The 14760-nt window shown below is 44.0% G+C and overlaps 1 protein-coding gene across 1 annotated transcript in view; it reads left to right on the top strand.

Annotated features, from left to right (window-relative positions):
- The first annotated feature begins 4685 nt into the window (after positions 1 to 4685).
- Positions 4686 to 14760, top strand: part of ITGA10 (integrin subunit alpha 10) — a 56663-nt gene continuing 46588 nt past the window's right edge. Inside the window, exons 1-3 of the mRNA XM_015816599.1 lie at positions 4686 to 4716; positions 5948 to 6059; positions 11354 to 11463. Of these exons, the coding sequence (XP_015672085.1) occupies positions 4686 to 4716; positions 5948 to 6059; positions 11354 to 11463 (253 nt within the window). The remainder of the gene's footprint in view (positions 4717 to 5947; positions 6060 to 11353; positions 11464 to 14760) is intronic.

The raw sequence follows: 14760 nt of genomic DNA on the forward strand, positions 1-14760 counted from the left end.
TGGGATACGTTAGTAACCCGGTTGTTAAGTGAATCTGGCTTCCCCCTTGATTTTGCTTGTCAAAAGGTCGCAAAAGAGGACAGCAATGGTCATAAGTATGAGTCAGTTGCCAAGTGTCTGAATTTTGATCACATGATCATGGCGACGCTGCAAAGGTCGTAAGTGTGAAAAACGGTCATAAGTCACTTTTTTCAGTGCCGTTGTAACGTTGAACAGTCACTAAACGAACTGTTGTCAGTCAAGAATTACCTGTAAAGGTTAGGGTTCAGGTCTCCTCTGGGAGACCTAACTTAATTAACTCTGTGTTTAATAATAATAATAATAATAATAATAATAATAATAATAATAATAATAATAATAATAATAATAATAATAATAATAAAAAAAAGTTGGAAGGGATCTTGGAGGTCATCTAGTCCAACCCCCTGCTCAGGCAGGAAACCCTGTACTATTTCAGACAAATGGCTGTCCAGTCTCTTCTTAAAAACTTCCAGTGTTGGGGCATTCACCACTTCTGGAGGCAGGTTGTTCCACTGGTTAATTGTTCTCACTGTCAGGAAGTTTCTCCTTAGTTCTAGGTTGCTTCTCTCCTTGATCAGTTTCCACCCGTTGCTGATATGTGGATTAGGTCTGGGTAACTTATTTGAGGAAGATTGTTTTGCAGCCGACCATCTTCCCGATTATCTTTATAATATTTGTATCCAGACATTTAATAAAGGATCTTCACCTGCACCATAGAAGGTGGGGAGGTGCCAACTGAAACCCAGAGAGTGCCCGGTGGCAGAGAATTGGTTTAAACGATACATACCTGGAATCAGGTGGCAGGTAATCTCTTAACCAAGTCAGTAAAAGGCCAATGGGTGCAGATACTGGAGGCTCTACAGTTGCTGAGCTGTTGAGGCTTAAGTGTGCGTTGGGTGGGTGCAGCCCATGGTTCCTCCTCCTGGCTTCTCTGCAGCTGAACGCGGATGGTCAGTGGGCTGCCCCCTTTGAAATGGTTTTTTTCTAAATTAAACTGGTGCTTCGCTTCCTTCGCCAGCATTTCAGTCCCTCTGCTGCGCCCACTGCGGAGAAAAATCAGTATTTTGGGCTGTTTGTGGGGAAACCATCACGGGCCTTCCAAAGCGAACAGCAGGGGCTGTATATTTAATAGCTCTCTGTGGTTAGCTTAGGAAGGCATCTTTATTTCCTTTCTTTCTGAGGAAAGCAACACAAAAATCTCAATTTCGTGGAGTGATTCTGAAAGCATTATTGTATAAAGCGGGGGGGGGGGCAGTTAATTTTCCCAAGAGGCCACATGAGAAACTGTTGTGGAGGGCCGAGAATAGAATAGAATAGAATAGAATAGAATAGAATGCAGAGTAGAGTAGAGTAGAGTAGAGTAGAGTAGAATGGAATGGAATGGAATGGAATGGAATGGAATGGAATGGAATGGAATAGAATAGAATAGAATAGAATAGAATAGAATAGAATAGAATAGAATAGAATAGAAAGTGGAATGGAATGGAATAGAATAGAACAGAACAGAAAATAGAACAGAATAGAATAGAATAGAACAGAAAATGGAATAGAATAGAATAGAATAGAATAGAACAGAAAATGGAATAGAATAGAATAGAATAGAATAGAATAGAATAGAATAGAATAGAAGCTGGAAGGGACCTTGGAAGTCTTCTAGTCCAGCCCCCTGCTCAAAGCAGGAGAATCTATACCATCTCAGACTTAATTCAATATTAATTTTATTGGTTTATAAAAAGGTTGACTCAGCCTTCCATCCTTCCGAGGTGGATAAAATGAGGACCCAGATTGTTGCGGGCAAAAGGCTGAGTCTGTAAACCGCTTAGAGAGGCCTGTAAAGCACTGTGAAGCAGTATATACGTCTAAGTGCTATTGCTTTATAAAAAGCATTAAATTATATGGGTTTGAATGCCATGAAGGTGCGTAGGCACACATGCCCACAAGTAAATTGGGAAAAAAGTAGTTTTTTGCAATGCAGTTGTACTGCATGCACGGTGTACCTTTAATTATTTTCGATGTCTAAACGACCTCACGTGGGCTGCATAGAGGCAGTCAAAGAAAGTTCGTAAAATGGAGCAAAACTCACTTAACTAAGGTCTCACTTAACAACAGAAATTTTGGGATCCATTTTCGTCATCAATTGAGAACGACCCACTTTCCAAAGGCAGAATGGAGCAAGTCGCCGTGGCCAGCACGCCGTGGGGCAGGACAATTGAACAATTCAATTTAATTCAACATTTTAATTTTCGCCATTCGCATGTCGTTCTGTCCCTCCTTTTGCATCTTTTCTTTCATGATTCTTTTCCACCATTTTTTTTATATTAGGGTAACTCTTGTCCCGTGGCAAGTTATCCCACGGCAAGTTGGCCCACAGCGAGTCATCCCACGGCACGTTGGCCGTGGTGAGTTGGCTGTGGTAAATTGTCATATAGGCCCTTCTGAAGGCCAGCTCTTTTATATGTGTTGTCTTTGAAAAGATTGATAGTGGTTTATTTAAAAAGGTGCATCCCCCCCCTTCGCCCTTAAATTAAGTTTAACAGTGTTTTCTCATCCTTGCCTTATTCCTTAACTTTTCTATACTGTTTTGATATTTTAACACTTCATCGTACAGCAGTCAGGGTCCCTCTCTGAGGGAGCTGGGCGGTTCAAAACTGTGACAGATAGATAGATAGATAGATAGATAGATAGATAGATAGATAGATAGATAGATAGATAGACAGACAGACAGACAGACAGACAGACAGACAGACAGACAGACAGACAGACGTTACAGATGGATGGATGGATGGATGGACGGACGGACGGACGGACAGACAGACAGTTAAGGATAGATAGATAGATAGACAGACTATTCTAGAACACAGACAGACAGCAAAAGTTTAGATGTTGCTCTCTCAGGGCTGACCAAGTGAGGATCATGTTCAGTCCCCAGGGTCCCTCTCTGAGGGAAATGGGCGGTCCAAAACTGTGGTAAATAAATGAACGAACGAACGAACGAATGAGCAAATAAATAAAGAAATAGCAAAAGTTTCGGTTGCTCTTTCGCAGTTGGCCCTGTGAGGATCAGGTTCAGGAAAAGTCCCCAGGGTCCCTCTCTGAGGGAAATGGGCGGTCCAAAACTGTGGTAAATAAAGAAATAAACAAATGAATACATTCAATGAGACGTATTCCTTACCAAGCTCAGTGCTCAAGCTTGTGGTGGAAGTTCAAAGTTGGCCTGTCCTGGGTATACATAAGAATCACCCATTATTTATGTGTAAAATTTAGATTTTCAAGCCACACTCCTCCCCTCTAGCCCATTTCCCTTGTTTTTCTCTGGAGTTTGCAGACTGTGGTGCTGTGGACAGAGGTGGCGTTGTGTGGAGGGGTGGACTACACCCTTCCCTTACACATCCTTTTGCAGGATCCTTAAACGGTGTGCTCTTTTCCACACACTGAGCTGTTGTTGAGGAAGCGAGCTGTGGATGAGCTCAGTCAGAGACGATCAGAGAAAGGTTTCAAGCCAATACATTTATATTGCTTTCTTTTGCAAAGACATAACGAAATGCACTCGTTTTCATTAGCAAAGCATTTTACGTGCCTTTGTATTAATTAGACACTTTCTCTAAGTCCTGTTGTCAGCTCAGAGAAACTTTCTTAAGAAAAGACTGGACAGCCATTTGTCCAGAATTATACAGAGGTCTCCTGCAGGAGCAGGGGGTTGGACTAGAAGACCCCCCAAGGTCCTTTATTATTCCGTAAGTGTTTCTCAACCGAAGCAGCTTGAAAATGTCTGTCCTTTAACTCCCAGACTTCCCCAGCCAGGCTGAATAATTCAAACCAATCAGATAAGCAACTCTCAGGCTGATGCTTTAATTCAACCTTCCCCAATATGAACTCCTGTAGATGTCTAGCATATTCGCTGATGGAAAGCTAGCTAGGAGTTGTGGGGTTCGCAATCCAACATATCTGAAAGGCTGACTTAAAGAGTGACCAATTTTTGTTATGAGGATTGCAGAGTACTGCTAGAGCAGGGGTAGGCCACCTTGGCTCTTTTATGACTCGTGGACTTCAACTCCCAGAATTCCTGAGCCAGCCATGTTGAGGGGAAAGGGAGAGGTTTCTAAGCTGAGCCATGCTGGCTGAGGAATTCTGGGAGTTGAAGTCCACCAGTCATGAGGGGGCCATAGTTCCCTCATGCTGGCTCAGGAATTCTGGGAGTTGAAGTCTACAAGTCATAAAAGAGCCAAGGTTGCCTACCTCTGGCCTAGGCCTAGGCTGCATTATGACTCGTGGACTTCAACTCCCAGAATTCCCGAGCCAGCATGTCTCAGCTTGGAAACCTCTCCCTTTCCCCTCAGCATGGCTGGCTGAGGAATTCTGGGAGTTGAAGTCCACAAGTCTTAAAGCGGCCGAGTTTAGAGACTCCTGGTCTAGATCCTGTTTTTAGCATGCTGTGGCTCTTAGTATGAATTGGTTCATACTTACTTTTAACTCTGGGCGGCATTTTTGAGTCTCTCCCAAATGAGCAGCTTTGAGAAGCCAAGATCAACCACTGGGCACAGACCACGGTTCCACCTGCTTTCTTTTTCCTCTGGAATCCGTTGGTTGAATTAACCAAAAACAGCCCAGTTTTGGAGCCAATGTAACAGAGGTGAATTTGGAAATTTCTCCTGAAGGGTTTAGCCATGGTTGAGAGGGGCTGGTTGTTTGAGCAATGTGAGCAAAAAAAAGCCTCGCTCCTCCTGCAAAACAAGTACTTGTTAAGAATCGTGATGGCGCAGTGGTTAGAATGTGGCTTTGCAGGCTGACTCTGCTCACTGCAGCAGTTCGATCCTGACCTGCTCAAGGTTGACTCAGCCTTCCATCCTTCCGAGGCCGGTAAAATGAGGACCCGGATTGTTGGGGGCAACTGGATGAGTCTGTAAACCGTTAGAGGGGGCTGTAAAGCACTGTGAAGCAGTATATAAGTCTAAGTGCTTATTCTATTCTATTCTATTCTATTCTATTCTATTCTATTCTATTCTATTATATACTCTATCCTATTCCTATTCCTATTTCCATTCCTATTTCCATTCTATTCCTATTCCTATTTCCATTTCCATTCCTATTTCCATTCCACCCCATTCCATTCCATTCTATTCTATTCTATTGCCATGGTGGCGCAGTGGTTAGAATGAAGTATTGCAGGCTAATTCTGCCCATAGCCAGCAGTTCGATCCTGATCTGCTCAAGGTTGGCTCAGCCTTCCGTCCTTCCGAGGCCAGTAAAATGAGGACCCAGATTGTTGGGGGCAAAAGGTTGACTCTGTAAAACCGCTTAAAGAGTGCTGTAAAGCACAATGAAGTGGTATATAAGTCTAAGGGCCATTGCTATTGGTCAACAGAGGACCCTACAAAGGGACTGGGGGAAGTTGTGATCCAGCAACCCTTTTGCATGTATATCTCTAGACTAGAGCAATTTGTTTTGTTTGTCTATTTGTTGAGGGTTGTGCATTTTGAGCAGACGGAGAGAGAGAGAGTGAGAAAAAGATTGATAGAGAGAAAGGGAGGGGGAGAGAGAAAGTGAGAAAGATAGAAAGAAAGAGGGAGAGGGAGAGAGAGAGAGAGAGAGAGTCACCTAAAAGCCTCTGGGTTCTGGAAAATACAAATTTGAATGAGTTTGAATCTTGGTAATTTCATGGATGCATCTCTACTATTTTCTTCTTCCAGATAATTCTCTTTGACTTCTCCCTCTAGCCCAGATTCAAGAACTAACCAAATTCTCCTGCTTCGCTTTTGGGAATTTGCTAAGCTTGACCCACTAGCTTTGCACGTTGCGCAAATGCATCAATGCATCCCTTCCAGTGCCCCAGTAAACCTGGTTGTCTGAATAGCGCCTCATTTCTCCTGCATGAAAGGAAAAAAGGAAGCGGCAAGGTCTCCAGCTCCGTCTTTTTCCCTCCCTCCAGGCCGGGTCACCCCTTTTAACATCGATGTGAAAAGAGCTCAGATCTTTCGTGGGCCTCAGGATGCCCAGTTCGGCTATAAAGTCCTGCAGTTCACAGCTCAAGAGCAACAATGGTGAGTTTGTGCAGCTGTGTTGAGGCTGCTTTTTTATTCCTACTCCTTCGTCTGCCCCCCCCTCCACCCAAGAATCAACAAGAAAGAAGCTCACTACTTCAAAGATGCAAAATGTACTATAGCGAGTAAACTCTCGTGGACTATCAGATGCATGGAATAAAGTACAGGCAATCCTTGACTTAAAACAGTTCATTGGACAACCTGCCTCCAGAAGCTGCGAATGGAAGCTTTTAAGAAGAGACTGGACAGCCATTTGTCCGAAATGGTATAGGGTTTCCTGCCTGAGCAGGGGGTTGGACTAGATGACCTCCAAGGTCCCATCCAACTTTATTATTATTATTATTACATTTAGTGACCGTTCAAAGTTACAACATCACTGAAAAAAAGTGACTTAGGACCATTTCTCACACTTACGACCGTTGCAGCCTCCCCAGGGTCACGTGATCAAAATTCGGACATTTGGCAATTGATTCATATTTATGACGGTCGCAGTGTCCTGAGGGGGGGTCAAGTTATTCCTTTTTGCGGCCTTCTGACAAGCAAAGTCAATGGGGGGACCAGATTCACTTAACAGTTGTGTTACTAACTTAACAACTGCAGCGATTCACTTACCAACAGTGGCAAGAAAGATGGTAAAATGGGGTGAAAGTCACTTAACTGTCTCGCTTAGCAACGTAAAGGTGGAGCTCAATTGTGGTCGTAAGTCGAGGTCCACCTGTATAATGCATTCAAATGGGGGGGGGGAGTTGTACAACATGATCAGCCACAAAAGAACAAATTAAGGTTCAGGTTACTAACCGAGATTAAGTGTGCAGGTGCAGCTGTGAGGAGGCCTGAGAGATGTTTTAAGTCTCAGGTTTTGCCTTGGGGTCCCGTAGGATGGCCATCCTGCGGGGTGCTGGACCGGGGAAGACCTGCACTGGGCAGGGGGCCAGTCCATGTGAAGTGATTTTCCCTGCTTCCTCTCCTATGGTCCCATAAAGAAACCTCTGCTTCTTTTAACAGAGAGCTGAGGAATCATTTTGTCTGAAATGGTATAGGCCAGGGGTAGGCAACCTTGGCTCTTTTATGACTTGTGGACTTTTTATGACCATGCTGACTCAGGAATTCTGGGAGTTGAAGTCCACGAGTCATGAAGGGGCCAAAGTTTACGTCATGCTGGCTCAGGAATTCTGGGAGTTGAAGACCACGAGTCATGAAGGGGCCAAAGTTTCCCTCATGCTGGCTCAGGAATTCTGGGAGTTGAAGTCCACGAGTCATGAAGGGGCCAAAGTTTACCTCATGCTGGCTCAGGAATTCTGGGAGTTGAAGTCCACTAGTCACGAAGCGGCCAAAGTTTACCTCATGCTGGCTCAGGAATTCTGGGAGTTGAAGACCACGAGTCGTGAAGGGGCCAAAGTTTCCCTCATGTTGGCTCAGGAATTCTGGGAGTTGAAGTCCACGAGTCATAAAAGAGCCAAGATTCACTACCCCCAGTATAGGGTTTCCTACCTGAGCAGGGGGTTGGACTAGAAGACCTCCAAGGTCCCTTCTAACTCTGTTATTCTCTACCGTAGCAAATATTATATGAGAGACTTGAGGAGGCTATTATCATTTTGTGCTCACTGAGAGGAACCTTAGATAGGGGGCAAAATGGCTGGGTCAGCCTGGGGGCTTGCAAGGAAAAACCCACTTGGGAAACCTGTCTTTGCCATCTACAGAGAGGGACAATGAGGATATTGGAATAAGGAAAGAATGGATGTTGTAACCCTACTGAAGGATGCGTGGTTAGGTTTGGGGAGTGGCGTGACATGATAGCAGCGTTCCAATATTTGAGGGGTTGTCACAAAGAAGAGGGGGGTCAACTTATTTCTCAAAGCACCTGAAGGCAGGACAAGAAACAATGGATGGAAACTAATCAAGGACAGAAGCAACCTGAAACTAAGGAGAAATTTCCTGACAGTGAGGACAATTAACCAGTGGAACGGCTTGCCACTGGAGGTTTTTAAGAACAGACTGGACAGCCACTTGTCTGAAATGGTATAGGGTCTCCTGCTTGAATAAGGGGTTGGACAAGAAGACCTCCAAGGCCCCTTCCAGCTCTATTCTGATTGATTGGAGTACCTCTTCATCACGAAGTCTGAAAATGCACTTTGATTTTTCTGCCATTCAGTTTTGGGACATCGAGCCCGTTGCCAACTGCAAGCCTCCAGTTCTGCTTTTTCAATCATTAAGGACACTGAGTTGTCTTGTGGACGTCCCCAGTCAAACATCAGCTGTTTTGTGAAACATTTAATAAAGTACAAAAAAACAATTGGCAGCCTTCCCTCTGGAAATAATTTAGGGATGAATGCAGGTGGGGGAATACAGCAACTGCTTCCAACCGGTGATTTGGGTCCAAAGATCAACCCAGAGCAGGAAATAGTGCTTATAGACCGTGAGAGTGACCAGCAGTTTGGGCAGCTGCCCCACTGTGGCAAAAAAAGCCACAAAGTTTGAGGTGGAGCTGATGAATGGGTTCTGCAGATGGGGCAGGAAATGGGATGAGTCACATAGCAGGAAATCATAGGAAGAAGTTGGCGGGAACTCGTGTTCAGATGGGACGTTGCAGAGGATGAAAATGGCCATTTAGTGACCGGCTGATGAGAAAAAAACCCAAAGTATCCTCAGGGCTGATGATTGTTTGTAGTAGGAAATTGTTGTCCATCTTGTTTTATTTTCCACAATTGAGACGAACATTTCTGTTGTTAAGTGAATTTTGCCCCCATTTTATGCCCTCTCTTGCCACCGTTGTTAAGTGGACCGCTGCAGTTGCAAAGTTAGCAAGACAGTTGTTAAGTGAACTTGGCTCCCCCATTGACTTGGCTTGACCGGAGGCTGCAAAAGATGATCACATGACCCTGGGACACTCTAACCGTCATAAATACGAGTCGGTTGCCAAGCTTCTGAATTTTGATCACATGATCGTGGAGAGGCTGCACCGGTCGTAAGTGTGAAAAAATGGTTGTAAGTCACTTTTTTCAGTTTCATTATAGGGTCCCCAACTCTTTATTCCTTTGTTTGGTTTAGTTGTTTGGTGCCCAATTTTGGATGAACGGATGGACAAAATCGGTGTCCGCATTTAGAGACAATTCTTAGATCTTTAGGAAATGCTCCAGAGGATTCATTCATCCATTATCCTTCTGTTTCTCTAATTCCCTCACCCTCTCCACAAAACCTTTTTCCTGTCCTTTGTTCACTCCCTTTACATGCCCAAAATATGTGAGCTTCTCCAGTTAACCTTTATTTGGTCCAAGATTGACTGGTTCTTCTTGTAATCCACTGCCTGTTAGTAACGCTCCCCAAATCCATAGTTAGAAGGTGCTGCACTTCTTCTGCCTGCTGTTTCTTGCTCTCTGACCTTTGTTGTTAATGAAATCTCCTCATGTTTCATATTCTTCTGTTAATGTCTTCATTCCAAGTGTTCCTCTTCTCAATACTTTCCCGCCCACTGTTTATCTCTTCTTGAGTCCGAGGAAACAACCACTTTTACTCCATCACTCTGTAATTTAGCCAAATTCTGCAGGATTGAAGCAGAATTGTGAATTTGTGCTTCCCAGCAGCCTGAACCAACTTGTTCAGTGGGAAAAGAGGCTGAATTTGTACTTCTCCAGCTCTGTCTGCAGCCTGTTGGGAACCAGGCGATGCAAGCAGTGGGTGAACGAGCAAAGCTTCATTTGCACATATGCGGGATCTAGTTTACATGCACGAACCTATCCCCTCCCCATCCATGGAAGACAATTTTTCTTCTGAAACCGCTTTTTGGCATCAGAAAGGTTGGGATTGCTGATCTAGAGGGTCTGACAGGAATCGCCAACACCCCAGAAGACAAGCTCAGGATCCAAAAATATATTGATAGACTTGAACAATGGGGCCTATCCAACAAAATAAAATTTAACGTGGAGAAAAGCAAGGTTTTACACCTGGGCAGGAAAAACCCAAAGGCACAAGTACAGATTGGGCGAAACTTGGCTCAAAAACAGTAACTGTGAGAGGGACCTTGGAGTCCTAGTGGAGGATCACTTAAACATGAGCCAGCCGTGTGCAACAGCAGCCAGAAAAGCAAATACAATCCTTGGTTGTATAAACAGAGGCATAAAATCAAAATCACGTGAAATGTTAGTACCACTTTATAAATCCTTAGTAAGGCCACACCTGGAATACTGCATCCAGTTTTGGTCACCACATTACAAAAAACATGTTGAGACTTTGGAAAAAGTGCAGAGAAGAGCAACTCAGATGATTAAAGGCCTGGAGACGAAAACATATGAAGAACAGTTGCAGGATTTGGGTTTGGCTACTCTAGAGAAAAGAAGGATGAGGGATCTTCCAATATTTGAGGGGCTGCCACAAAGAGGAGGGGGTCAACTTATTCTCCAAAGCACCAGAAGGCAAGACAAGAAACTACTGATAGAAACTGATCAAGGAGAGAAGCAACCTGGATTTAAGGAGAAACTTCCTAACGGTAAGAACAATTAACCAGTGGAACAACTTGCCTCCAGAAGATGTGGGTACTGCAACAATGGAGGCTTTTAAGAAAGGAAATTTCCAACATTTATTTGTAGAAACCAAAATTAACTCACCTCAGGGCTACACTGTTAAAAAAAATGGAGCCAGCTGTTCAAAATTCATCTCTGAATCCTCCTTTTTTCCCTTTAGAAAATATTGGGGTGTGGGTCTGTTAAAGGGGTTTCTGCCTCTTTTCTCACCCTAGAAAGCAAGGGAACGTTGCAGTTGTAACCAAAGAGAACCACTCAAAAAATAAACAACAACAAAATCCCACGGTTTTCATCCAGACATACTTTTTTCTCCCTTAAGATAAATGCATCATGTTACTCAAAGCCGTGAGGAATATGTGGGTTACATTTTGGCAGCAATGAAAAACCAGGAGAATTGCAAATGAAAAGACAATATGTTTGAATTGTGAATTGTAGGAATGGGGAGGTTGTCTGGATTATATTTTTATACACAGATGAAAAACAGATCAGGCTGTTCAGATACTTCATTCTCTTTAGTTCTCAAGGACTGGTCCAAAAGCCAACACAAAACACATCTACATGATTGACCAAGGCTCATTTAAGAACAGACCCCTCCACCTGCCCACCCTGGGAAAAGTGGTGTCCCCAGAAACAGTTTTCCTGATACAATTGCAATTTTATGGAGGACTCTCTCTCATTTTTAACCCTCTCGTGTTTGCCTCACATTGATTTTATTTCTAGTTTTGGATGAGGTTTAATTTTATCAAGTCTTTCTAACACAGATGCTTCTCTCATTAGGATGTTGGTGGGCGCACCTTGGGATGGAACTGAAGATGACCGGAAAGGTGATGTTTACAAGTGCATTGTGGGAGAGAGGAAAAACTCAACATGCACTAAAGTCAATATAGGTACACGCTTTGAAGCATCCATACTATATTCAGAAATATATGGATATATGAATCTCTGAGAGTTAGCTTGGTCTAGTGGCGAAGGCACGGGGCTAGAAACCAGGAGACTGTGAATTCTAGTCCCACGTTAGGTATAAAAGCTGTCTGAGTGACTTTGAGCCGATCATCAGGAGACGGTGAGTTCTAGTCCCGCCTTAGGCATGAAAGCTGGCTGGGTGACTTTGAGCCGATCACCAGGAGACAGTGAGTTCTAGTCCTGCTTTAGGCATGAAAACCAGCTGGATGACTTTGGGCCAATCACCAGGAGACGGTGAGTTCTAATCCTACCTGAGGCATGAAAGCTGGCTAAGTGACTTTGGGCCAATCACTCATTCTCAGCCCAACCCACCTCACAGGGTCGTTGCAATGCAAAAAATAGGAGGAAGAAGGAGTATGTGATATGTTCCCCACCTTGAGTTATTTACGAAAATAATCAAGATGGGATAAAAATAAATAAGCACAACTAGTGGAGGGGCATCAGGAACGTTTAGGTGGGATTCTGGATGGAATCATTGTTTTGTGGGTGAAAAATCTTGGAGATCACCAGATCAGTCACCCAATCCCTACATAACATAAATAGCAGTATTTATATTTGGTAACCACAGTACAAAAAACATGTTGAGACTCTGGAATGAGTACAGAGAAGAGCGAAAAGGATGATTAGGGGCTGGAGCTAAAACATAGGAAGAACGGTTGCTGGAATTGGGTCTGTGTAGTTTAATGAAAAGAAGGACCAGGGGTGACATAATAGCAGTGTTCCAATATTTGAGGGGCTGCCCCAAAGAAGAGGGGGTCAACCTATTCTCCAAAGCACCTGAAGGCAGGACAAGAAACAACGGATGGAAACTCATCAAGGAGAGAAGCAACCTGGAACTAAGGAGAAACTTCCTGACAGTGAGGACAATCAACCAGTGGAACTGCTTGCCTCCAGAAGTTGTGGGTGGTCCAAAACTGAAGGTTTTTAAGAAGAGACCGAACAACCCTTTGTCTAAAATGGTATAGGTTTTCCTGCGTGAACAGGGGGTTGGACTAGAAGACCTCCAAGGTCCCTTCCACCTGTGTTATTCTGTTATTCAGTGCCAATCTTTGTTTGACAGAGCACTCTTTTGGAATGCTCCCTAATGGTTTGAAAAGGGAACAGACCATGCTGGGGGGGGGTCTTCTGACCTTCTGGAGGAGCCTCACAAGCCACTAGGTGGTTATTTTTCTGCCCACCTTTAGGGGGGAAATGGGACCCTCTTCTGGGAGGCATCTTCACTCATATTTGCCCAAAGAGCCAAATTATACCATAGAAATTCTTCCATTTTTCACAGCCAAATTTTAGCAGCTGGTTCCGTTGAGCAGAAGGCCCAGGCCTAATAGGAGATGTCTATAAATTGCAACCGAGGGATGGGGTGGGATGGGGGGCTTCTAACTCCAAAAGGGAAGGAGAGAGGTTTGAATCCTTGGATTTAAAGAGGCTTATGTGGCCCACCAATGCCACCCCATGCATCCCCCAGATTATTTATCTAATCAGTTCACCAGGGAGATCCCCTCACATAAGCCAGAAGTGTGCTGACAAACTGCTGCGAGGAAGTTTTTCCAAACATGTGTTCAGTGTTTATGACTTTGTGCAGCTTCTTCTTTAAACTGTGGTGCACAGAAGTGGAGATGGGGTTTTTTCTAAGGCAGAAAACCGTGGAATTATTTCTTCCCATGAATTGGAAATGATACTAAAAATGTGTTTGCTTTTTTTAGCCTCTGCCTCATCCTATTGACTCATAGCTGTGATCAACAGTTGTCAGGTCCTTTGCACATAGACTGCAATAATGCCCCCCCATCCCTCACCCCTTCCAGGGCTTTGTGCCTTGAAACCTCTTTCCTTTTTTTTTTTTTTTTGCAACTATTGAATACAGAATAACAGAGTTGGAAGGGACCTTGTAGGTCATCTAGTCAACCCCTGCTCAAGCAGGAGACCCTATAGACCATTTCTGACAAATGGCTGTCCAGTCTTTTCTTGAGAGCCTCCAGTGCTGGAGCACCCATAACTTTTGAAGGCAAGCTGGTTGATTGTTCTCACTGTCAGAAAATTTATTCTTATTTCTAGGTTGAATCTCTCCTTGATCAATTTCCATCCGTTATCCCTCCGGGTGCTTTGGAAAATAGATGGACCCCCTCTTCTTTGTGGCAGCCCCTCAGATATTGGAAGAAAATGAAATTCAATGGTGAAAAAAGCAAGGTTCTACATTTAGGCAAGAAAAACCAAATGTACAGGTATAGTATAGGGGGTACCTTGCTCAATAGTAGTAACTGTGAGAGGGATCTCGGAGTCCTAGTGGACAATCACTTAAATACGAGCCAGCCGTGTGCTGCAGCTGCCAAAAAGGCCAACACAGTGCTGGGCTGCATTAACAGAGGGATAGAATCAAGATCACATGAAGTTTAATACCACTTTACAAGGCCTTGGTAAGGCCACACTTGGAATACTGCATCCAGTTTTGGTCACCACAATGTAAAAAAGATGTTGAGACTCTAGAAAGAGTGCAGAGAAGAGCAACAAAGATGATTAGGGGACTGGAGGCTAAAACATATAAAGAACGGTTGCTGGAATTGGGTATGTCTAGTTTAATGAAGAGAAGGACGAGGGGGGACATGATAGCAGTGTTCCAATATCTCAGGGGCTGCCCCAAAGAAGAGGGAGTCAAGCTATTCTCCAAAGCGCCTGAAGGCAGGACAAGAAGCAACGGATGGGAACTAATCAAGAAGAGAAGCAACCTAGAACTAAGGAGAAACTTCCTGACAGTGAGAACTATTAACCAGTGGAACAACCTGCCTCCAGAAGCGGTGAATGCTCCAACACTAGAAGTTTTTAAGAAGAAACTGGACAGCCATTTGTCCGAAATGGTATAGGGTTACCTGCCTGAGCAGGGGGTTGGACTTGATGACCTCCAAGGTCCCTTCCAACTTGATGATGATGATGATGATGGTGGTGGTGGTGATGATGGTGATGATGATGATGATTAGACTGCTATCCTGTCACCCTTGGTCCTTCTTTTCGCTAGAGTAGACATACCCAATTTCTGCAATCGTATGTTTTAGCCTCCAGCCCCCTAATCATCTTTGTTGCTTTTCTCTGCACTCTTCCCAGAGTTTCAACATCTTTTTTATAGTGTGCTGACCAAAACTGAAAGGAATCAAATTCATGGAGTGAAGCAGTTGGCTGAGAGGGGCTGAAAACAGACAGGTTGAAGCACATCGGTAATTATATAGGAAAGCATG

The sequence above is a fragment of the Protobothrops mucrosquamatus genome, unplaced genomic scaffold, assembly GCF_001527695.2.
Source record: "Protobothrops mucrosquamatus isolate PMUCROS unplaced genomic scaffold, P.Mucros_1.0 scaffold_116, whole genome shotgun sequence".
In the NCBI taxonomy this organism is placed as follows: domain Eukaryota; kingdom Metazoa; phylum Chordata; class Lepidosauria; order Squamata; family Viperidae; genus Protobothrops; species Protobothrops mucrosquamatus.